Source organism: Myxocyprinus asiaticus, chromosome 2, assembly GCF_019703515.2.
Source record: "Myxocyprinus asiaticus isolate MX2 ecotype Aquarium Trade chromosome 2, UBuf_Myxa_2, whole genome shotgun sequence".
Taxonomy (NCBI): Eukaryota; Metazoa; Chordata; class Actinopteri; order Cypriniformes; family Catostomidae; genus Myxocyprinus; species Myxocyprinus asiaticus.
In genome coordinates, this window is record NC_059345.1 from 8572237 (window position 1) to 8597171 (window position 24935).

General features: G+C 37.6%; 1 protein-coding gene across 3 annotated transcripts in view; it reads right to left on the bottom strand.

The window, feature by feature from the left end:
• The window catches only part of LOC127410156 (matrix metalloproteinase-15-like), a 41524-nt gene extending 16822 nt beyond the window's left edge, over nt 1-24702 (bottom strand). The window contains exons 1-6 of one of the 3 annotated variants that reach the window (XM_051645273.1): nt 23909-24702; nt 23198-23347; nt 6395-6543; nt 5751-5873; nt 5345-5652; nt 468-629 (exon numbers count right to left, since the gene is read on the bottom strand). In XM_051645273.1, the coding sequence (XP_051501233.1) occupies nt 468-629; nt 5345-5652; nt 5751-5873; nt 6395-6543; nt 23198-23317 (862 nt within the window). In that variant the 5' untranslated portion in view covers nt 23318-23347; nt 23909-24702. Of the gene's footprint in view, nt 1-467; nt 630-5344; nt 5653-5750; nt 5874-6394; nt 6544-23197; nt 23418-23908 lie in introns of all 3 variants that reach the window. The other 2 variants (XM_051645256.1, XM_051645266.1) reach the window with 2 other exon arrangements.
• Between the last annotated feature and the right edge of the window lie 233 nt (nt 24703-24935).

Here is a 24935-nt window from a genome sequence, read left to right on the forward strand (position 1 = left end):
TTGCTGAAATTGATATCATCAACAAAATTATTTCAGATATTTTGTAGGTTTATCACCCAGCCCTAATGATAGCCAATAAGCCACAGCTCTGAATAAACATTTCTTTCGACTGATTTCAGGGCCATTCATACTGAAAGCGTTCTTGTGCTAAAAAAACAAACACTAAATGTAGCACAACAAATGGAACCGAATGCATGTGAAGTTTTTTTCGTCTTGACATGACTTCTTAAAAACGCAGCACTTCAGTGCAAGATGCTATAAAATACAAACAGCAAGATGCGGCACAATGGTCAAATACATCCATCTAGTGCAGGTTTACATAGTTTTTCTATTACAAAACAGAGCAGACAGATGTTAAAAAAAGAGCTCTGTGTGAACGGCCCCTTAGTTAATCACAGATAATCTCCTTCAAAATCAGTATAAAGAACATATACATCATTTTGAAGACATCAAAGTAATTATGTTACCGTAAATCTGCTGAACCCCACGGAGATCATCTTCAGGAAGCTCAAAGTTTTCCGTGTCCATCCACTGGTAGAAAGGAGCCATAATAGCTAAGGGATTATTGGAGTGTTCCAGTCCAAGGGCATGGCCCAATTCATGCACAGCTACCAGGAACAGATCATTACCTGCAGAGAGAGAGAGAGAGAGAGAGAGATATTAAATAACAAATGCTGCTGTATTAGAGAGAGCTGCTGGTCAGCAATGTGAAGAGGTGATTTACTTGAGGTCAGTAGCAGGGAACGTCTAATACAAAAGCTTATTAATCTTTATACAATCTGGGAGATCACAGCTGTACTTTATGTGCACTCTAGCTTGAAGACACATGATATGCATCGCATCAGCCGGCGCATTACATTGTGCTGCAGTTAATGCAACTGAAGTGCTCACATTAAACAAACTTGCCACTGGCGCTACAGTAGCTTCAGATAAAATAAGGGAGGGGAGCTCTATTTAGTTGTCTGGGTAAATAGGACATATGAGTCTTATTTACCCAGGACATATGAGTGAAGAGGAGAGTGTGGAGGGTTGGACGGTGAGCTAGGGCCAGAGTTTCTCTGTCACTTCCAGCTTAGTGCAAAGAAGATGTGCTCTTCCAGGCTGTTTTCACAGTTGGCTTAGTCTAAACCAGAGTTTGATTCCTGCCACTGCAGGTCTCTCTTTGCAGTTTATTATTTGGTTGCAACGTCAACGTGAGAACCACCGTCACTAGGAGTACTAACTACAGCATTTTACCACTGTAGCCTTGATTCATGAGGTGCCAAAAGGCGGCAAAAATGGGAAGTGCTGTCCGCTTTTTTACGGCAAAAGAACTAAGCCATTTTAATTTAATGTGATACGATGTGCGAGACTTTGAAAAAAGAGTAAGGTGCAATGGTAAAAGTCATCTGTCTAGTGCATGTTTACATAGAAAAACAGGAGAAAAGCAAGCACAGACAGATGCAAAAATGCTTTCAATGTGTACAGCCCTTCAGTTGATCAGATGCGTTGTTCGCTTCATGGCATAAGAAATTACATTTCATCCAAATTGTGATATGGCAGTGTGAATTGAATGTGATGAGATGCACGAGACACTGAAAAAAACAGCAAGACGCAGTGCAACGGTCAAAGGCGTCCATCTAGCGCATGTTAGCATAGAAAATAAAAACACGGCATTGACGGATGCAAAAATGTGTTTGGTGTGAAAAACCCCTTAGCTGATCAGATTTGTTCAGAAGCGTTGTTTGCTTCTTTACGCGAAAGAAATTGCATTTGACTCAAATTGTGAGCTCGCAGTTTGAATTGAACGTGATTTGGGAACCACAATGTTTTTGCATCGTCTTTGCTGACTGCACGCAAAAACAATCATGCAGTGTGACCAGCTTGTAGTCCAATTCACAAACAAATTACTCTTATGAACCAGTTGTTTTAATGGAATTGATCCAAAAAAATAAAATAAAATAAAATTAACAACTGACACTCTGACCATATAACTACACGTATGCTTTCGTGTAGTTAAAGAAATGTTGGGTTCAATATAAGTAAAGCTCAATCAAAAGCATTTGTGGCATTATGTTGATTCGCACAAAACTTGTCACTCTTTTATAAAAAAAAATTGCAAAAACTGCAGTTACAGTAAAGCTCCGTTCCCACATGCAGCGACATGACCTCATTCATTTTTCGACTAGATGTGGCCGTGTCCAGCAACTAAGGAAAGTTGAGAAAAATTACAATTTATGCAAATGAGGAGCGACTTCCAATAGGAGTGAAGACAGTGTCAGTGGAGCTCAAGTCATCTGTCTCATTTCGGATAATGGTGTCGAATGCAGGCAATACAGATGAGAATTTAAAGTTTCTGCGAGCGGTTTCACTCTCAGAGTGTTAATTCCTTAAAGAGCTTCTGGCACTTACAATGCAAGTGAATGGAACAAGTCCATAAACATTAAAATACAGTGTTTCAAAAGTATGGCCACAAGATGTTCATTATATACCTTAACATATAATGAACGTCTTGCTAACCATATCATTGTAAAGTTATTTCCAATAGTACAACTTTGTTGCCATGTCAACACAATGTCAGTAAACCATGCAAGCAATTTTATCACACTAAAATCATGTCGTGGCTATACTTTTAAAGTCAATGGACTGACCTCTTTCACTTCCATTGTAAATGCCGTACTGTAATCGCTATATTTGCTTTTTGTTTTAGATGAATGCGAAAGTCATTAAATTGGTAATCAACATTATGCTACAAATGCTGTCGACTGAGCTTAACTTGTATTGAACACTGAACATTCTTTTAATAACACTACAAAACTCTTGTGAAAGTGTCATTGTATTTTAATAAATAAAATAGTATTTCTTGGTCTAGTATCTAATTAAGACCAAGTATGTCATACATCATCTAAGGAACTTTCAAGGTACAAAAAGCATATAAAAGGCAACATAAATGTAATCCACACGACTCTAGCAGTTATATTCATGTCTTCAGAAGCGAAACGATAGGTGTGAGTGAGAAACAGATCCATTTTTAAGTCCTTTTTTACTATAAATGCAAATTTTCACATTTCCTCCAGTTTTTCAAAGAATAAAATAAGTCTTACAGGTTTGAAATGACATGAGGGTGAGTAAATAATGTCAGATCTTTCATTTTTGGGTGAACTATTCCTTTAAAGCCTGATTTTAGGGGGAAATTGATTGACTGCTTCCTTATAACCCTGACTGGATCTTATTTTTAGCCAGTGTAGACAATCCTACCCATTTCTACAAAGGCCTTATGAAGTCATCAGACAGTAATGTTGCTTATTCAGGTTTTTTCAGTAAAGTAACATCATTAAGCCTAATAACTTCGTGCAGATAAGAGATGTTCTACTGAATGTCTAATGCTTTCAGACAGTTCAATCAATGATGGCTTTCACAGACACACGCTTCAGCCCCGTTCAAAGCCACTCTTGTGTGAGGGCCATGATTGTTAAAAGATTCAACTTCAGGCCATTAGGAGACATCTATCCACACAGCTGTGACACAGTGACCGAGACTTCACTGGTTCCTAACAATGAAGATCCTGTAGCCAGGCATGACAAACTTATGGAAAAAAGCTATGGAAAGTCCTATAGAGTCCTTATGAAGATGTATTATGTGATGCTTCCTCAGAGAATGTTGCATTGAGATGATTTTGTTTCAAGTCCACAGTGTGTCAGGAATGAAATGGCAGGTTATTAGTCAAAAGTGTGGTGATGTAATAATTCAATGGTGCATTCCAAACACCAGACATCCCATGATTAACCTTTAGCCTATTCATGTGACTACAGTTTAAGGAAGGAAGAGAAAGACAGAGAGCCTCTGTGACATAACCTTAACCAAAAAGTTACTAAAAAAAAAAAAATGACAATCCCACAATGTGACAAATTACTTCATTTTGTGATTAAAATCAGATTTTTAACTTCTACATTTTTTGTATATCAAATACTTCACTATTCTCTAGGCTTGTCTGCCTCTCTCACTATTTCATCATGTCTCTCACTTGTTTAGCATTTAGAGCGAATACAGAAGAAAAAAAAATAAGCATGCAAATGTGACCTTTTTCTTGCTTACAAGCTGTAGGAGTCTGCAGCTGATTTTAATTTTGGCAACTGACTTGGGTGGACAAAAGTCTGGCCATTACGAAGACTTTATAGTGAACGTAAATGGAATAGTTCACCCAAAAATGAAAATATCTCATCTTTTTCTCACCCTCATGCCATCCCAGATGTTTATGACTTTCTTTCTTCTGCTGAACACAAACAAAGATTTTTAGAGGCATATCTCAGCTCTGTAGGTCCATACAATGCAAGTGATTGGTGGCCAGAACTTTGAAGGTCCAAAAAGCATATAAATGCAGCATAAAAGTAATCCATAAGACTCCAGTGGTTAAAAAACCTTCAGAGTCGATATGATAGGTATGGATGAGAAACAGATAAATATTTAAGTCCTTTTTTTTTACTATAAATCTCCACTTTCACATTCTTCTTTTGTTTTTGGCAAGTCACATTCTTTGTGCATATCACCACCTACTGAAAAAGGAGGAGACTTAACAGTAGAAAAGCACTTAAATATTCATCTGTTTCTCACCCACACCTATCATATCGCTTCTAAAGATATTACTTTAACCACTGGAGTGGATCAAGTGGATCTATGAAATATGAAATAATGATAAATTGCAGATAAAATGTAACCCTATCATGTTAAATATAGTGGGTTAAATACAACTTAAGCTCTGAAGCGGAAAATAATACCAACTCTTCCCTCAGTTTGTAAAAATGAATGAAAATTGCATTTGCAGTAAAGCACTTACAATGGAAGCCAAGCAGAAAAGCATTCAGCACCATGAATATACATTTAAAATATGTTTACATAAGGACAGGGTGATAGAATCGCTTATAGTCGCTATAACCAGAGGAACGTTCTCTTTGTATCTGTGTGAGGATGCATATGATTGTGATACTTGTGACACAAGTATCTGTATAGCAACACAGGTACATTTACACCTGTAGTGTATAACCAGAAGTTTACCCACCTAAAAAAGTAGCCCATCTCAAAAGATTGATTTAAACAACTTTACACCTCAAATAAAAATAATTGTAATTTTAAACCAAAAATCTGAGCTGCACAGTTCTGCTTCTAAACCCTCTGGAATATTTGCCCCCATAGACCTCCACTGTAAGTGCAATTTCATTTTTCTTTTTTTTTTTTTACAAATTGAGGGACAAGGCAAAATAATTTTCCATAGTAACTGACAGCAGGTCAAAAATGCTGTCAGTGAAGTTTAACTTATTTTGAACACATAATACTCGTTTAAATACCAAAACACACTCAGTTGATTCACCCTGTACGTTTTGTGAGCCAATGGTCCACGGCTCGTCTGAGTCAAAGTGAGTATCTCCACCCATCCCTGGACCCGGGAAGTAGGCATGTGCCAGGAAACCTCCTTCTCCATCAAACGGTGAACTGTCACCATGGAAACCAGAGGCGAAGAAGATCATGATATCGGGCTCCTTTCGACGGCCATATTTGACCTCCAGGAAAGGAATTTCATCGAATGTAAGTGGCGTCACCTTCTCCCACACCTTGAAGGCCTTCCGGATGGCTTCATACGAGTTGTACTCCCCAATCTTAGGGGTGTAGTTCTGAATACTGCAGCCATGACAGAAACAAATTTAAATTTGAGATTAAAATTGCAGTAGGCTTGTATTGGTATGACACATGTACTGATGAGCTTAATTCAAACCCACCTGAAAGTTATGTGAGTCTTGTCCCACTTGTGGCCAGTGAGAGCATAACGTTTCCGCCGCACATTGGTCTTGATTTGACCCCCGAACTTGTCTGGGACGCCACAGCGGGGTCTCTTCATCGCCCTTAAGAGAGAGAGAACAGAAGATGGCTTAATATAGTGAAGAAAGGTTACAAACCATGCACAAAATAATGCCCCGTAAAAATAGCTAAAACAAGGCCCTTTTCCCTATCACTATGCACCTGGTGGGCTTTAATATATCTGCTTAAAAAAATATTCGCCTATTTTCATCATTTACTCACCAACCCATTTTAAATGCAATTCTAAACTCAAGTTATGCATACTCCAACCACAGGAATTACATAATGCATTACCAGACGTTCCACAACCAAGTAAAGTAGTTCCATACAGTAGACATCAAGTTGATAATAACCCGAAATATTCCTTTAAGGTTCTCCTTTTCAAGGTGAACTCTATTTTGCTGTGTTCAATTACAGATTTAATGGGACTTAAGTGCTTCATGAAAAATAAATGGTCTGATTAAGATGAGCTCAGCAACAGCTGAGAATTAGAGATGTCTGCAGCAGGGAGCTCTAACAGTGCAGCTGATACATTAAATCATGTGATATGGGGTGAGTCTCTTACTCAATGGTGATTGGGTCTAACACTCCAGTGATTTCCAGGCCATAAAAGCGCTGCATGTCGCTGATGGCGTTTGACAGGATTTGAGCCGAGCGCATGGTGGACATCTGCCTGCTGGCCTGTGGGAGGTAGCCGTACATTCGCAGCCATGACTACGAGAGAAACAGGGACAGAATGAATAAAGAAAAATGCATCTCGAGAAATCAAATTCTCCTTGATCTTTTGAAATACAAGAGGTCACTGTACTATGAAAACATGCTGTACCTTTCAGGACTCAAAACATCCTTCCTAGCCCTAAAAGACTATTAATTGAAACTAAACTGAAAAAATGTCATGTTTAGAGCATTATCAGATAGTTGAATACATCATGACATGACCGCCCAATTTTACATGTCAACAGGGTCTATTCAGTGTTCAAAAACCTGCTCCCCTTAGTCACTGTGATGTTACAGAGGTAGGATAGCTACTATTATTCCAAAACACCAGAAATATTAACAAAATAAGAGTAAAATGTGAAACTTTGTGCCATTTCTGGCTGGGTGTAGCACCTACGGCTCTGCATATCCTAACGAATGATCTGGTGCTAGTTAGCGAAAAGATTCATTGGCACAAATTAAAATTTCTTAGCACTTGGGCTGGGTATTAATAGAGATTTCCTGATTCCAATTCACAACCTCTCGATTTGATTAAATACCAATTTGGATTCGATTACGATTTCTATTCATATGGGTATATTTCTGTTATAATGTCAATTTTGCTTCCAAATGAAAGAAATTCTCTCACAGCTTAAGCTCTTAATGATAAAGGGACCTTCTAACATTCAAGGTAACCTTTCTAGGTACAATTCGAAAATAGTAATTTTACAAAATATATTATATCATTAGGTTTTTATCTTATTGGTCACATTTTAGCTTTTAAAAAATGTCAAATTCAGTCTATTTTATTAATAAATATTTTGAAATTCCATATATTATGTTATATTTTTACTACATGTTTATTGTTTACTTCACTATTTACAAGTATTTACATTGATATGTAGAGCACGTGCTAAATTGGTACTGTCTCTTTAAGACTACCGGCATCAGCCAGTGCTCATATAATGAGAGAGGATGTGCATGGTTTCTTTAGCGCATCCATGTGTGATTAGAATTAAATGTGTCTTTTTTTGTTGCTTTTAATCAACAACTTACTGTTTAGAACAGAATGGGTATTAAACGTGACTTTATTCAGTGACTTTTCTCTCAACACGCAGTGAAATCTCAGTGCTAATAACTTCTTCGCCTCTATACTACTCAATCACTGGTGAGTGAAATCTGAACAGTTACTGGCCAGTGGCTAATCATAGACATTTTCAGTTGCATAGCACTAAATCTGGTCGCATATGCATGTGATTTACTTGCATTATAGAGGGTTGCCACACAGAGTGAAAGATCAATCTTGGGATTAAAGAATCAATGTCGAGATCTTTCAAACGATCACGATACATCGGAAAATCTATATTTTTATATATATTTACCCAGTCCTACTTAAAGGGCAGTGGTGGCTCAGCGGTTAAGGCTCTGGGTTACTGATCAGAAGGTTGGGGGTTCAAGCCCCAGCACCACCCAAATGCCACTGTTGGGCCCTTGTGCAAGGCCCTTGACCCTAACTGCTCCAGGGGTGCCGTATCATGGCTGACCCTGCACTCTGACCCCAGCTTAGCTGGGATATGTGAAAAAAATAATTTCACTGTATATGTGCAAACGTGTGATAAATATAATTAATTAGCATGCTAAATAGTCTAAATTATTATTATTTTTTTTTTAAATAACTTCACTTCTTTGAATTTTATTTACTACTACAATTTAGCTACTAAACCATGTAATATATATTACCATATATATTTTAATGAAAAACCAATATCCACCGACAAATAATCTGAATAGCCTATTACAGGAATGCATCTCTCTATGGTGTTTCTCAGATCCTGAATCGTGTTTCTGAGTCAAAAGCACTACACCCTATGAAAATCAAGCAAGTAGATGCTCATAGTCTTTGTGATCAAACAGAATAATGCACTATGCAACTATTGATCACATCAGTTTCTACCACTCTCTTCTTTGCACGCAGGCTGTCATGTGTGTTCCTGAGCGCAGGACTAGCGCGTAGTATAGAATGAACATAACCACGACCCTGACAATGCATCCACAGCAAACTAAAGTTTGAGTGCTCCTCATAGGAGGAAACAACACATATTGAACATGCAAATGTGTTAAAATTTTGCAGTTGCATATTTTAAATTATTAATCGCAAATGAGATCAAAACTGCTGCACTGAACAGCCCTGGAAAGAGTGGCTGACATTCATTTTTAACAAGGTCCCTTCTCATTTCAGTCTGATCTAAACCAGGGTTGCTGCAGAGTTTTTAAAATCAAATCCAAGACATTAAGACCTTTTTCAAGACCTGAAAAAAATACAATTAATACTGTATCCCCATCCCAAAACAAACCCACACAATCTCAAAATAAATCATGTATCACACTGGTTTATGTACCATAATATAAATAAATACATATTAGACCAATATTGGATTTTGCTCATACGATAATGTTTTGAAAGAAAAGCAATTAATCTACCAATAGTTTTTAAAATTGGTAGCCTTTATTAAATGTTCTTAGTATTTCCTTCCTGTGATGGGAGGGCCAGACAGAGGCTACAAGAGTCCAAACTGAATTAAATTCCAGATGTAGTTTATGGTGCAACCAAAATACCAGTAACTAGGGAAAAAAGAAAAAAACATTCATAACAGAACTTTCACTATATAAGCTGAAATACACTGGGGACTGATTTCATCAACACTATATCATCATCATCATCATCATCATCATCAGTTGATCATTAGTGATCGCTTGTCATAAATTTCCGATATGGCTTAATGATTGTGAACTGCTCTGCAACAGCAGGAAACACTCACAAGCCCCCTCGTGCTTGGAGAAAATACAACAGTGCCGCATTTTCACTTTGAAGGATGCAGCACATGCACTTTTATAATAAATTGTATTCTTTTGAAGTTTGATACTCACATTAGGCCATATCACGATTCCTGTCTTTCCACCTCCAAATTTAAGACCTCTTTAAATGATAATTAAGACTTGTTGTATCATTTAAGATATTTAAGATGTTTTCTGACCTTAAATTTGGGAAAACTGAATTTAAGACATTAGGACTTTTTAAGGATCCATGGGAACCCTGTAAACTGTTTGTGCTACATATTTCGGTGTGGATTATTTTGAGAATCTGTCAATATGTAACACCAGTTTTTGCGAAGAGACCATTAATGAAGAAAGAGGAAGCACGAACTATATCGGACTGAACAGCAAAATTGCATTTAGGGTTTTTACTAGGGATGTCATAAAATATTGATATATCAATTATTGATCGGCACTTTATTTGATCAATATACACTACTGGTCAAAAGTTTTGAAACACTCATTCTTAATTTTTTTTTCACATTTTAGAATAATAGTAAAGTCATCAAAACCATGGAATAACATAAATGGAACTGTGGGAATTATGTTGTGACTAAACAAAATCCAAAATAAAATCAAAACTGTGTTATATTTTAGCATCTTCAAAGTAGTCACCCTTTGCCTAGAATTTTCAAAAATGTACTCTTGACATTTTCTCAAACAACTTCTTGAGGTATCACCCTGGGATGCTTTTTAAACAGTATTGAAAGAGTTCCCATCTATGTTAGGCACTTATTGGCTGCTTTTCTTTCAGTTTCAAGTCATCAATTTAAAAAAAAAAAATTTAGATTTAGAATGAAATAAATTAATATGGTGGCACAATTATATTTTTGTCTACAAAACTAATTTCAAACATTTAAGCATACACCTTCAGATCAAAAGATTTTTAAGATCATGAGAAACATTTCGGTCAAGTGTTTCAAAACTTTTGACCGGTAGTGTATATTTGAGGCATCGATATATTAAAATTAGCAGACATCAAATTTAGAAGCCCACTTTGCTTGCTTTCCAAATCACTCCATTGGCCTCTGTTTAACAGGCATAATAGCATTGGGATACCACAAGAATTACTGAAGCACACACACACACACACACACACACACACACACACACAGGACAAACTGATGCGGTGCAGTGTTATGAGAGAAAGGTGCCTGTGGTTGTTCCTTGCAGGGTACTTAGCCTTACAGACTCCATATGGTTAGGATAAGGAAGGGGCGGGGTTAGGGCTTCTGCTGCCTCCCAGGAATAAACTGAGGCCCATTTGTACAGTGGGTGCGGTGCAGCATATGGCAGTCTAAGTTACAAAGGTTTTTGTACTTCTTCAAGAATGAACAAAGTGACGTTGATGAGTTTGCAGGTTAGTGTATGAAACTGGTTTAACCATGCAAACTGAACAAATAGAGATGGCAACATTTATTATGCAATGTCTCTGTATGAAGCGTTGAATAGGTCTTTCATTAAAGCTATCAAACCATAAAAAGACATACTTGTAACGAAAATACATTGTGCAGACCATATAAAAGATCCATATACACAATATATCATCCAACGATGGCTAGAGTAAATAATATTTGTCCTTTGATATAGATTTGGGCCGAATTTAATGGAAAACTATGCGAGTTGAGCTCCTTGGCGCTTCTGAATTTTGACGTTGAGCATTGGCGGTGTGTGCATACCTTCGTAGAAAATTATTGTTTCGAATTTTAGAAAACGCCATGTTGTCTTCCAGATGCATCCGGTGTCCCTTTAATTTACCCTGCCGCTCACATTTTACCAAAGCTGTGTTGGAATTTTTTTTTGAAAAGATAAAGTCTATTGTGAAATGAGCAGCCCAAAGTATATCGGAAAAAAATCCATATATATAAATAATCATTGGGAAAATCTTCCAAATATCTATGTGTGAAAAAGGCATTGATCCCAAGCCCAGTGTTTGCATAGGACTCTTTAAAAGGCACAGCAGTAAACAAAATGACCCGTTTAATTCTAAGGGTCAGGGAAAGGGTGGAAAATGTCATGAAAAAAAATTGACTTTTTGGGCACACTTTTTTTTTTTTATAAATGTATGAAATTACCCTTTAAGACCACGACAACTGAATGGAACATCAGTCTTTCACATCCCTGAGAATGACAGAGAAAGAAGATATTGTCACAGACTGAAAGTTATAAGTTGTTTTAAACCTGTTATAAGCGACACCTAATACTGGCCCAGAATATGTGTGAACATTTGAGGCAGATGTGAGCACAGATTGAATCGCGATGGCACCAGCTGGTGCGGCCAGTTTATTAGCCCTTGGAAGCAGAGAAAAGAATCTCTTCCCTCACTGCTGCAGAGATCTTCCTCAGGGCAAAGACATGCATGAGGCCCAAACTCCAGTGACATCTGGCCCACTTGTTGGATGTGGTGGGGGATTCCAAAATGCCAGAGGGTCTAGTGGTTTCATTAAAGCGGGTGAAGTGGGGGTGAGGGTTCAACTCATTGCTATGATGTGCAGTGTAGATGGCAACTCCCACTGCTTATCATGCTTAATTTGGTAATTAGCACAAATTATGTAATTAGTCTTTCCCATTGTTGAGCTTGCCCTGTGGCGGCAGTAATGGGACATCCTACACAAGACAGATTTTCCCGTAGGAAAGAAAAATCACAAGTGCTACAGATCTCAACTTGCATAGTTTTCCATTAAAGGGGTCACAAAATGTAGAATACAATTTTCCTTGATATTTTAGACATATAAGAGGTAACTGTACTATAAAAACATACTGTAAATTTCAGAACTCAAATATTCCTCCCCAGTCTAAAAAGAGCATTTATTGTTACCACCCTGCTGAAACGTCTCGTTTTGAAATCTGTCTGTTCGTGACGTCATGAAACATTTTTATTTGTATTTACACATCCCACAACATGCATCATAGCACCCTTGGCCCCACCCACTGGCGCACAGCTCAAGTCAAGAGAGCAGGCCTTCCGTGGCTAACTATTCCTAACATAACACCTAAGGGGACCCATCTAGACTATTTTGAATTATTTTGTATATAAACATGAACTAGACAGTCTCTTTGACCACTGGCATTGTATCTTGCCGCTTTTAAAAGATACAGTGTCAAGTTACAACTCTGAAAGGGAGAAGCAATCCTTTTTCATTCAGCTGCTGCCTGTGTTGCTTTGAGCACAAACATGTCATGGACGCATTCTCTCGTCCATCTGCACTATTTTTAATTGTTGGTGTATGTAAACATAGGACGTCTTTGATGATTGACGTCTTTGACGATGGACGTCTTTGACCGTTTCGGTGTGTTTCCGGCAATGTGCACCTCAGTGCGCATAATTTCACCATGCTTTGGACTATGATGATGTATTAGGTTTTTATCGGCTCATGTCAGTGTGGATTGCTTGTGAACCAGTCATAATATGATTTAAGCTTTGCAAAGGAACTATTGAAGGATGGGGCAGTTAAAAACACTTCAAAAACTTAAGTAAACCGTTTCATTCATGAATATTTCAAATGTCATGACTGTTTGATAGCTTATGGTGCCATGTTAACAGTTGTGCTTGAGAAGTACAGTTTATATAATATATTCAGATGCAATGTGTTGGATGTGTGTTGTGTAAACCCTGCAATTTTGTTTTATAATACCGAGGTTCATTTTCTTTTGATTTAGTTTGCCGAATTTGAGGGGCTGCATGATGTTAGCCAATCAGAACAGTGGGCATTTATACTGAAGTTTTAAAGAGGGGCTTAGGCCAAAACTGAACATTTCAGACAGAGGGACAAAAACAGGGTGTAAAATGATCATATATTGCTAAATTGTTTTGGTGCACAAAAACTTTTATAACATTATCATTGGACCTCAGGGAAGATAATAAATTTATAAACAAAAAGCACTTCATGACCCCTTTAAGTTCGACCCAAATCAATATCAAAGGACAAAAATTATTTACTCTATTCATTACTGGATGATATATTGTGTATTAGTATATATAAAGTGTAAAGCTCATGCTGTGTGTGTGTGTGTGTGTGTGTGTGTGTGAGTGATACTTCTGCCTTTCCTGACCGCAACCAGCCTCTTGTGGTCTCCCAATGCTATTACACCGGACTGTTAAACAGAGGCCAACAGAGTGAATTGGAAAGCATGCAAAATAGGCTTCTAATTTACATTAACTAAAATTGATGTATCAATATATTAAGACATTCCTACTGGTTGTATAAATATCATTCACACAGAGTTTATGACCTATATTAATTGAGAGACTACATGCAATAGTTGTAACAAATTAATTTGTCCCACCAAAGGACTGTTCAAGTAAACTGCAAAAAGCAGTTTAAAGAAGTGATAGCAAGTTACAGGATATAAAAATATACATTTTCCCTTACACATTCATATAAATGCTAACCTTTCTTGATGTTGAAAAAAGTCCATGTGAACTCAGTTAACTACCTTTTTCTTAACTACTCAAGTACTCTCCCCTAGAACAATCCTCTTTGTATCTGCCATGAAACTGTGAGAGAGGGAAGTGCTAAAGGGCTGTTCAGTGCCAGACACACATTACCCACAGATAAGACTGTGTTCCTTTCAGTCACTCAGAACCATGGGGCTTTAAACAGGGTGAGAGTTGGGAGGGTGTGTACACCCACAAAAGGAGAAAGACATTACTGTAGTGTTCTGCTTGCTGGCTCATAAGAGAACTTTCTTTTTTCCTTTTCCATCAATCTCTACAACTATACTTCTCTCTTTCTCATTATCTGTATACATTTACTTGATTAAAAAAATTAAGTGTGTAATTTATAGCATCACCAAAAGAAATTACAAAAATAATCACGATTTTTAAACTGATTGCAGAAAACGTCTTCTATTGGTCGTACAAACTGACAGTCCCAGCCCAAACTCACACCACTGGTCAAGACAATGACCACGTTTACATCTTACACTGATTATGTTTAGTAACCGAAAATGTGTGTGGCCATGTAAATGGCTTTCCTTGATCGAAGTAAATCCTATACAGTTTAAGCAAAAACCGATCCACAAATTTAGAATTTTGCCCATCACCCCGATTTCGCTCTGCTTTTAAACATCTTTAGCAGCATTTTTACTGGCTTATCCGATGTGCACAAGAGTTGTGGGTATAATTGTTTACGTTTTTAAATCAAAAGCAGAGAATAACCTTATGATTTCAAGTCTCATGTTAACGTGTTTTTCTTGCATTGTCACATCTTTTGAATAAGCTGATTTTTGATAGTTATCAGCCTCTTGGTGAACATGTAAACATGCTCAATGTTGCTGTGTCGGGCTAGACAGGGAATGCTTCGATAGTGCCACAAAGACATAATGTTATACTTATAGGTGAAATCAACCTACAAATGGCTTACTTATACCTGACTCTGCACATTAAGTTGAGAAGAAAGAATTTTAACATTGAAAAAAAATTACACATCAGCTTTAAGTATTCAAGAACAGTTTTCCCCTTTTTTCTTATACTTCCTGTATTTCTTATTTCATATCTGTCCAGTGCTAAGTCTGCCAAGTCAAATTCCTAGCAGAATCAATCTGACCTGGGCTGGCCAATGAAAACCTTTTCAGATTCTGAATCTTAATGGCACCAGAAATCTTTCTGCTACATATTTATTGATGGGCGCTGGCACGAATGCCAAGCGCTCCAGTGCTGGAGATGAACAAAGGTCTGCTTTTAAACCATAAAGTGTTCCAGCGTCTATTCCACCATCACAACACCCCATGTCATGCATACAGAGCAAGGCTTTGCAAAGCGCTAGGCAAGGAGAAACATCTTTCTCTCCCATCAACCACTGTGCCAACCGCTACCTCAATGGGACCTTGAGAGTGCCTGCCAACAGCACGTCCTCTAAGAACCTGTGATTCACAGTGTGCTGTAAAAAGACTCGGGCTTGTGTGCATGTCTGTCCTGAACAATGTCAGCCAAAACTGTAACGACTAGAGTGCTATTATTCCTAAGCCTTGGGTGCATGCCATCTCTTTGGTTAAGCACGAGGGTATGGAGAGCGAGCGAACAAGATCAAGTAAAGAGGTTAAGAGGAAGACAGGAAAACAGAACATGACGGAGGAGGGGAGGAATAAGTTTAAAGCAGACTTGGTTTTGGCAAAACAGACAGGATCCTGGCTCAGGTGCATGACAAATTTCATTTTAACTTCATATGGCCTTCTGTCTTAGCTCTCTCTTAATGTGCTACTGGGCCTCAGGGACTGAGTTTGTCAATCCAGTGCACTGAAAATCCAACATACATGTAGGCAATAAAGGCAGGCATTTGTGAAATGAGATTCAAGCAAGGTCAAATGACCAAGTGCATCAATCAGTAGTCAATTTCATTTTCCATCTGATTAAAATCAATAACCTTAATCAATGACAAAAGCAGCAGCAAACTAAATTAAATGAACCATTAAATGAAGAGTTCTTAGCAGTAGGTGGAAGTATCAGCAAAAGAGATTGCTATTTAAGTAAAATAAATCAACTAAACACTAAAGTCCTATTCGGACAGGATTAGGTTTCAGGACATATGTCTGTAAATTAATTCCTACTGCAGACGTCTGTAATGTTAACTGTCAATTTGCATGGGATGAGCAATATCTGAAGAAATCGCAGAGACGTGTGAGTGAACTGCATTTGTACACTGCCATTACAAGTAACTGATGTATCAGAAAATGTGCTGATTAATTATGCAGAAAATATTAAAGCTGAAGTATGATATTCCTGCGACACTAGCGCCACTGAATGGAATTGCAAAAATAAACAATGTTTTTAAAAAAGCTTTCAGAATACGCCCCTTGTCTGCTGTTGGTCAAACAGTCAGATAGTCCCGCCCCCAACTCACGCCATTGGTTATGTTGTTGGGGCGGGTCCAAGCAGGTCGCTCAAAACACAGTTTTTATAGAATTCTTATAGCACCACAGAGACTCAGGGGCAGATTCACTAAGAATTAATTGCAGCCACTAAAAGCACTGTTTTTTGCAAGCGCTAACTGCGCTCGTTTAGCGCTCGATTCACTAAAGGACTTATGCAGATCCAGATATGGTGCAAATGTGCCCACAAAATCGCTGCTGAATGCAATTTGCACATGCAATTCTGATCTTGCGGCCCAATTCTAAGCGCAATATAGCCGAGTATGCCGCACCCTGCCCGGACTGAACAGCATCACTTTGATCCAGACACTTTGATCACCTCTTAGATATGCAGAACGTGTGCTTGATGACACCACACATCTGGATATATGCCAGGTTATAACATCATTTGATATTTATTTGATTACTGCTAAAATGATCGGTTGAGCATGTTCACAAATATCTCTTTTAAATAAAATTCATTTTACCGCCTACTTTCATTTGGCGTTAATAGCGCAATGTAGATTGTGCAGGGCAAACTGCAAAGGGTTTTGAGGATGAAGTGCAATCTTTAATGAGCCTAATTTACATAGAAAGGAGGCGTGTTAGCCCGGAAAGGAAAGACAATGACTTCAGTTAAATATTGAAGGTACAGTGCAATTTCAGAGCTGATTGCACCTGCTAAACATGATTGCGGGTTGTTAGTGAATAAGATGTAGGTATTTGCGCCGAAATACCACGCACAAATGTGGCGCAACTGTTTAGTGAATCTGCCCCACAGTGTTTACAGTTTTTGAGAAAATGAATCTATGAATGGCTTGTAGTTGTCTCTGCATTTTAAGCTGGGGTAGAAGAAAGTATTTTAACACTGAAAAAATTACATACTTCAGCTTCAAACACGAGTCTATTTGGGATTATTAGTAGATATTGATTGGAATATCTGGCAAAATACAACAGAACTGGTGACATTAGCAAGCCTTGAATTTAAAAAAATGGTCAATCTGTTCACGTCATTTAATTTTTATTTGTCCTTCTGGAAATTATGTTCCGAAATGCGGGGCTGAACTGTCCGAACAACACATTTAAACCTCAACGTAGTTTTCTATGCGGACTACCTTTACCTGAGGTTATTTTTTCAGGGCATTTTATAGAAGGTAAAAGGCGATGTAATCTTTGCTGGCACAGTTAAAAAAACAATTTAATATGACCGCTTCTGATGGGAAGAATTGTGAAACTTTGGTAATTACATTCCCATTACATTACCCCACATTCCCATTTAAAACTAATCCCGTCCGGAAAGGCTTAATTGACCCTTCACTGAGCCCAACCTTTAAAAAAAATTTACTTACCAATCTGATTTTAACAACTGTTGCCGTCTGCAAAATTATCAGACATAATTTTTTCTAATGTAAGTTTATCGAAATCCTGTGTTTTTGGATAGTTTTAAACAGATTTGTTCACAAATGAACATGTACAACATCAGAACATCTACATTAGCTCCATATAAAATGTATTTAAATCTTTAAATCTTATAAATTCCTCTCCCTGCCCAGTAGGTGGCAATATGCACGAATAATGTGACTCGCCAAAAACAAAAAAATTTGAAAGTGGGGATTTAATCAAAAAAGGACATATATATTGGTCTGTTTTTCACCCACACCTATCATATCGCTTCTGAAGATATGGTTTTAACCACTAGAGTTGTATGGATTATTTTTGTGCTGGCTTTATATGCTTTTTGGACCTTTAAAGTTCTGGCCACCATTCATTTGCATCATATGGACCTACATTCTTCTAAAAATCTTTGTTTGTGTTCAGCAGAAGAAAGAAAGTCATACACATCTGGTACGGCACATGGGTGAGTAAATGATGAGAGAATTTTAATTTTTTGGGTGAACTATCCCTTTAAAGGCATCATAGGCCAATGTAGAGTGATTCAAATCAGTCACTTTTGAGGTTCAATTTCAGTAAAGATGCTGCTGAGAAGGCAGTTGCCTATGTAGGCTGGTTTTGGAAAAGGCCTTGACCTTGCAGTAACTGAGCTGTGGCCCTGGTTCTTAATAACAGAGGAAACAGACCAGTCCTAAGTCAAAGTCGTCCACCGAGATGTGGACACAATTAGAAGTTAATGCCATTTCCTTGTCCAATCATGTCTCATTATCCCTCGCAGTCATAGTGAGGAAGCCCAGACCCACCACAAACACTCCTGAAAAGACCAGCATGGTTCATCGCATCAACAATCCTGGACCAGCTTGGACCTGGAAATTGCTGGTCTTTTCAACAGGACAGCATGCCATGACATGTGATATAACAAGAATGCACCGTGCCAGATATTCCATGGAGAAACTGGTGTTCCAGAAGTTAGGAGCCGGCCAGTGATAAGGTTTCAGGAAGTCATAGTCGGCTCCCTGTGTACTACAGTCCTCATAAACCCCCCTCCAATGCCTCATTCTCAGTTCTTCCTGTCTTTCTATCTTTCCCTGCACCTCTGAATACAGTCAGCTGAACACAAGAAGTCTCATTGTTGCTCCTCAACTGCCTGGGAGCCCTGCAGGCCTGACCATAACTTAACTGTTTCTGTTTGTGGCCTATTTAGAAAACAGCTGTTGCATTCACCAATCACATGCAGTATAGAGGAGCAAGCCAAAATCTCTACAGTCCCAACCTCCTAAACATCCTTGTGCTTTGCCTTTATCAACAGGGACATATCCAGATAGGACCATATCTGAACTTCAACTGTCAAGTGAATAGATAAAGTTATCTGAAAAGGAAGAATATCAGTGAGAAAAAGATAATGCAAGAAAAAAAATGAAAGTAACATTGATGCCGGCCTTTATAATGTTTGTGCTGTGAACAGACACACAAGCTTAAAGGGATAGTTCACCCAAAAATGACATTTCTTTCATCATTTACTTATGCAACTCATGCCTCCCGGATGTGTAAGACTTTCTTTCTTCTGCTGAACATTGATGAAGATTTTTAGAAGAATATCTTAGGTCCGTAGGTCCATACAATGCAAGTGAATGGTGGCCAGAACTCTGAAGGTCCAAAAAGCATATAAAGAAAACACAAAAGTAATCCATAAGACTCCAGTGGTTAAATCCATGTTTTCAGAAGCAATATGGAAGGTGTGGATGAGAAACAGACCAATATTTAAGTCCTTTTATACTATAAATTCTCTTTCCTGCCCAGTAGGTGGTGATATGCATGAAGAACATGAATCGCAAAAAAAAAAAAAAAAAAAAAATTTAAGTAAAAGTGTTGATTTATAGAGAAAAAAAAAAAAAAAAAAACTTACATATTGATCTCTTTCTCACCCACACCTATCATATCGCTTGAAAAGATATTAATTTAACCACTGGAGTCATATGGATTACTTTACGCTGTCTTTGTATGTTTTTTGGATCTTCAAAGTTCTGGCCACCATTCACTAGCAGTGTATTGACCTACAGAGTTGAGAAAGTCATACACACCTGGAATGGCATGAGGGTGAGTAACTGATGAGAGAATTTTCTTTTTTTGGATGAACTATCCCTTTAAGTTTGCAACTGATGATCAACACCAAAGGGAAAAACCTTGTAATTCCAATATTCAATGACTTTTTTAGTTGTCTGTAAAGGGAAGTCTTCCCTAAAGGAATAGTTCACCCAAACAGCCCAAAATGTAACTCCTTTTTTACAATAAATCTTGACACCTGCAGTCCCCAGGCGGCAAGTGCAAGGAAGTGTAAATGAGCTTCAAATCATGAACACACCAAGTGTTCATGCACATGTCAAGATGTACAGTGAAAAAGGAGTTACATTTTGGTCTGTTCTCATACAAAACGATCATATCGCTTCAGAAGACATTAAGTAAACCACTTGAGTCACATGAATTAGCTTCATGTCCTTTTTAGAGCTTGATAGTGTTGGACCCCATTGACTTACACTGCATTGACAAAAACACCTCATATCGCCATCAAAATGACTTTGTGTTCTGCAGAGGAAAGAAAGTAATTAGAGTTTGAGATGACATAAAGGTCAGTAAATGAGGAGAGAATTATCATTTTTGGGTGAACTAGGCTATTTCTTTTCATTCTTGAGCTACACCTAATAAAATCAAGTAATTAGAACCAGCACGATTTATTTATGAAAAAATGTACTTCACTCAATAATCATAGCATTTAAACCTTATATACCAAACAAAAAAACAGAATGCATGCATACTATACTTGTGCATATTGTGTAGGAACTGCATTTAAGAATCTGTGAACCTAAAGTTCTCTCACCACACACACAATCCTCAAATCTGTAGACCATACAGGAATCCATCCATCCACAACTGTGGCGTGTACAGGCCTATCTGCTGTCATTCAACAAATGAAGGAATAAGTCAAACAAAGAGCTTTGTTAAAGAACTGGCTTCAATAAACCATGCTTATAGGTTTTAGGCCTAGCCCTCGAAGATCAGTACAAAAATTATTCAAATGCCCTCCTGAAGGTTCAATGAACAAACCGGATCCTTCAGAACTAAAGGAAATTCAAGACAGAGTTTAATGAGTCTCAGTTCCTAAACAATTGTGCTGGAAGAAACTACAATGGCATTCCTCAGATTTTCAGTAAAGGTAAAAACTTAATTCAAAGCTTTTCCCTCTCCTCTCACAATCAATCTAGTGACCCAATCCACAAAAACAAAGTATCAGGATGCAAGTACTAATGCAGACTGGAGAAAACTGCAGGTTGCAACTGTCCGGTTTGAGGATGACTCAATGCCTAAGTGAAGTTCATCACTGACAACAGACATCCAGCCCACTGGTGCACTTGTTGTCATGGAGATGGGATGAGAATGAGTTTAAGTAGCAATCTTTTCATCTTAATGCATTTTACTCTGGGTCAAGCCCAATCTAAATGCTTAAGAAGACAACAGAGACCTGAAAGGATCAAAATGAGGATTGCTGCCTAAATTAAAGAAAATTTAAAAATGCACATATTTGTATTAATTTAATCAAGGACCATACACATTAATTAACATCATGTCGATGTATAACATGCAAGATTTAGCCAAGATGGCTAATTTACATCTGACATCCCTGGGCAGATAAATAAATACATTCAGTGAGCTGATTAAGCTGTTTTGCTCCTGTCTGTCTCCATTCACAGTGCCAGACCACCAATGACAGGGTTTGGACCAGTGCAGCACTACATACATAGGGTGGCATACCACTAACAAACCTCAAACCACACAGAAGGCAAGCAGCTCTACTGCCTACCAGTCTTCAAACATAAAAATTGACCTGTGACATAATATTAAAATTTTGTGTTTTGCCCTTAAAAGAGGCAGGGATTGTGGTGTTTAAAAAAAGTTTACCATTGCTACTGTATACAGCAACTTTCTAATTTGCTCTTTGATATTACAACCATTCGCATGCGGAATAGTTCACCCAAAAATGAAAATTCTCTCATTTTCTCACCCTCATGCCATCCCAGATGTGTAAGACTTTCTTTCTTCTGCTGAACACAAACAAAGATTTTTAGAAGAATATCTCAGCTCCGTAGGACCATACAATGCAAGTGAATGGTGGCCAGAACTTTGAAGGTCCAAAAAGCACATTAAGACAACATAAAGGTAATCCATACTCCAGTGGTTAAATCTATATCTTCAGAAGAGATATGATAGGTGTGAGAGAGAAACAGATCAATATTTAAGACCTTTTTACTATAAATCTCGACTTTCACATTGTTTTTCTTTTATTTTTGGCGATTTGCATTCTTTGTGCATATCACCACCTACTGGGCAGGGAGGAGATTTTATTGTAAAAAAAGAATTTACTATTGATCCGTTTCTCAATCACACTTATCAAATCGCTTCTAAATATATGGATTTAACCACTGGAGTCATATGGATTACTTTTATGCTGCCTTTATGTGATTTTTTTAGCTACAAAGTTGTGTCCCCCATTCACTGGCATTGTATGGACCTACGGAGCTGAAATATTCTTCTAAGTTTTCATTTGTGTTCTGCAGAAGAAAGAAAGTCATAAACATCTGGGATGGCATGAGGGTGAGTAAATGATGAGATGAGTGAACTATCCCTTTAAAAACAACCTTTGAACTGGAGCGAAATAAGCTGTGGGGATCGACTCGAGGAAAAAACACAGTGCATCAAATTTGAGGGAGAAAAACACGTACACTCTCTGTCACCACATTCTGTTATAATAATGTACAATGACATTTAATTATGTTGTAAAAAAAAATAGTTGTCTCTTTATTGTTACATGACAAAATTGCTTGTACAGTCAGCAGCCCCAATTGCACCAAACCAGGTTTCCCAAATTAGCATTTCCAACACTTGCTGTTTTTTAATAGTCTAAATATTATCTTTTTTTAAAAATGGTTTGTGCCAACAATTACATCACCAAACTTGTGAACAAGCTGCAAAAAATAAATAAATAAATAAATAATAATAATAAAAAAAATACTAGAGTCCCACGTGACCAGCAGATTTTGATATGAAGGATGTCTCGTTTGGAAGGATGCGTCCTCCGGAGGTCGCATTGTCGGCCGCATATGTCATCAAGGCTGTCTCGTTTCATTTTTTTATTTATTTTTTTTATTGGGAATGCAAAAAAGGTTAACAATTGTATAAAGGTAAGTGCATATACATAAAAGGCATTGACAATAGATTAAAAAAAAAAAAATGAAACGAGACGTATGCAGCCTACAAATGCGACCTCCAGAGGATGTAGCCTTCCAAACGAGACACGTTTAAGCATAACATTTGATGACATTTAATTGTTGTAAACAATAAAGCTGTGTCCCATTGTAACCTGGCAAGTTGCACATTACGGTTTAACACACATAACCATATCACGGTTAATGCTTTCTTGTGCGTGTTCGTTTAAACGATCAGTTTGTGGTGCAAAAATGTACATTATATAAATAATAAAAAGACTTTTGAATGAAATAATCACCTCTCCAGTGAAGTCTTCATCTCCTAAAGTGCACACGCCACTCATCAACATCACCAGAATGGAGTAGATTACAGTCCGTCTCCACAGCAACGTGAACGGGTCATCCCATAATACTGCCATTCTCAGCGGGATGAGGAAACCAACTGACCGCTGATGAATCAATTGTAGTAATGGAATCTCCTTTTTTTAAATGTAACCAAAGAGGTTTGAATCAAACTGTCTGTAATTTAAACAGTGTTTGGTGTAAAGCATTACTAAGTAATTAATTACTGTAAATTACTTTTTCCATTGAAAAAGTAAGGGATTACTCTTAATTTTTCAGTAATTACAGTTACTTCTGATGTAATTACGTTAAATACTGTATAGACTATATAACAATTCTATATAAAACAATAGTGAATTTAAAAATCTAAATTATCGTCTACTGTTAAAATGTATGTTTTCTAATTTAATGCTGCTCCCTTAAATTCTTTGGCCAGTTCATGAATAATTTCTTTGATTTTATATGATTTATTTGGAAGAATTAAAAGAACAATTTCAAGTCTATCCTTGTATTTTTCATCTGGTCGAGGTTGATCAGGGTTTTAGAAAGTAATTAGTAATAAGTAATGCAATTAATTTTCAGACAGAGCAATTAGTACAATAATCTAATTACACTGTAGATGTAATTAGTAGTTAGAAAATTAATAACTTTTTTTTAGAGTAACTTACCCAACACTGAATTTAAATCATATAAACCCAATGCATTTGATTTCAAAACAATGTGCAACTGAGGTATGGCTCCTCTTCAAGGTGTAAATAAAAGTTTAAAGGTTTAAATCTAACTGTATGCTATTTAAATGAAAGAAAATATCATTTTGGCGTCTCTTCTAGTTTGTTGTCCACCTCCTCAGAAGCGCATGGTTTCTTCAATGTATCTCAGCAAGTTTTAAGCGTTGCAGAAGTGGACTCCCAAAGTGTTGTACGAACGAGTCTTTTGAAAAGGTCCGATGCTCAAGTTGAGTGTGTTACGTCCCCTTCACGTGGTGTCCACAAAATTAATTAATTTATAGCTACAACCTACTTCAAAGTATTCCTCTTCTCTTTTGTAGTATTACTCGGTAAACCAAGCATGAATAATGGCAGAACAATTATTGTAATGAATAACTCGAGAGAGGTTTGAACGAGTGTTTTCTGTCCATGTATAACAGTTTTGTTTTACCGCGTGACCAAAACTGACATAAAAACAACGATTCCTTGAACGATTCCGCGCTGCAACAACCACAAGACAAGAGACGGTGCGCCTCGAGAAGAAGCCTGCAGAGAAGAAGACACCTGCTTTGGCTCGCCGCCCTGCTTGTAAAGATTTAATGTTATGGGTTTCCCCACGATAAAATCCACGTTTTTATCTCTCAGTTTCCCTGGACAGCGTCCACTTTGCGTCTGCTGCGCGCTCTCACGGGTCGTTTGCAACACCCCTCATGCGGGCAGTTTGTCGCTCGGACTTTGTGCCGACGCTTGCTGCTTGTCCCGCTGCCATTAAGCTGAGGAGGAGGAGCACAAACAGAACTGATATCAGCCAAGTATCGAGTGCCACCCCCCTGTCAGGACACTAAAGTATATTTCGACCAGCAGCTGTCTATGAAAACTTTTGCTATTTTCAATTAGCTTAAAGGTGCACTCAGTAATTTTTTCCTCATTAAAGTTTGACTCCTAACCCTCATGCACTGCTCGGTCATTTTTGACCGAAATCAGATTT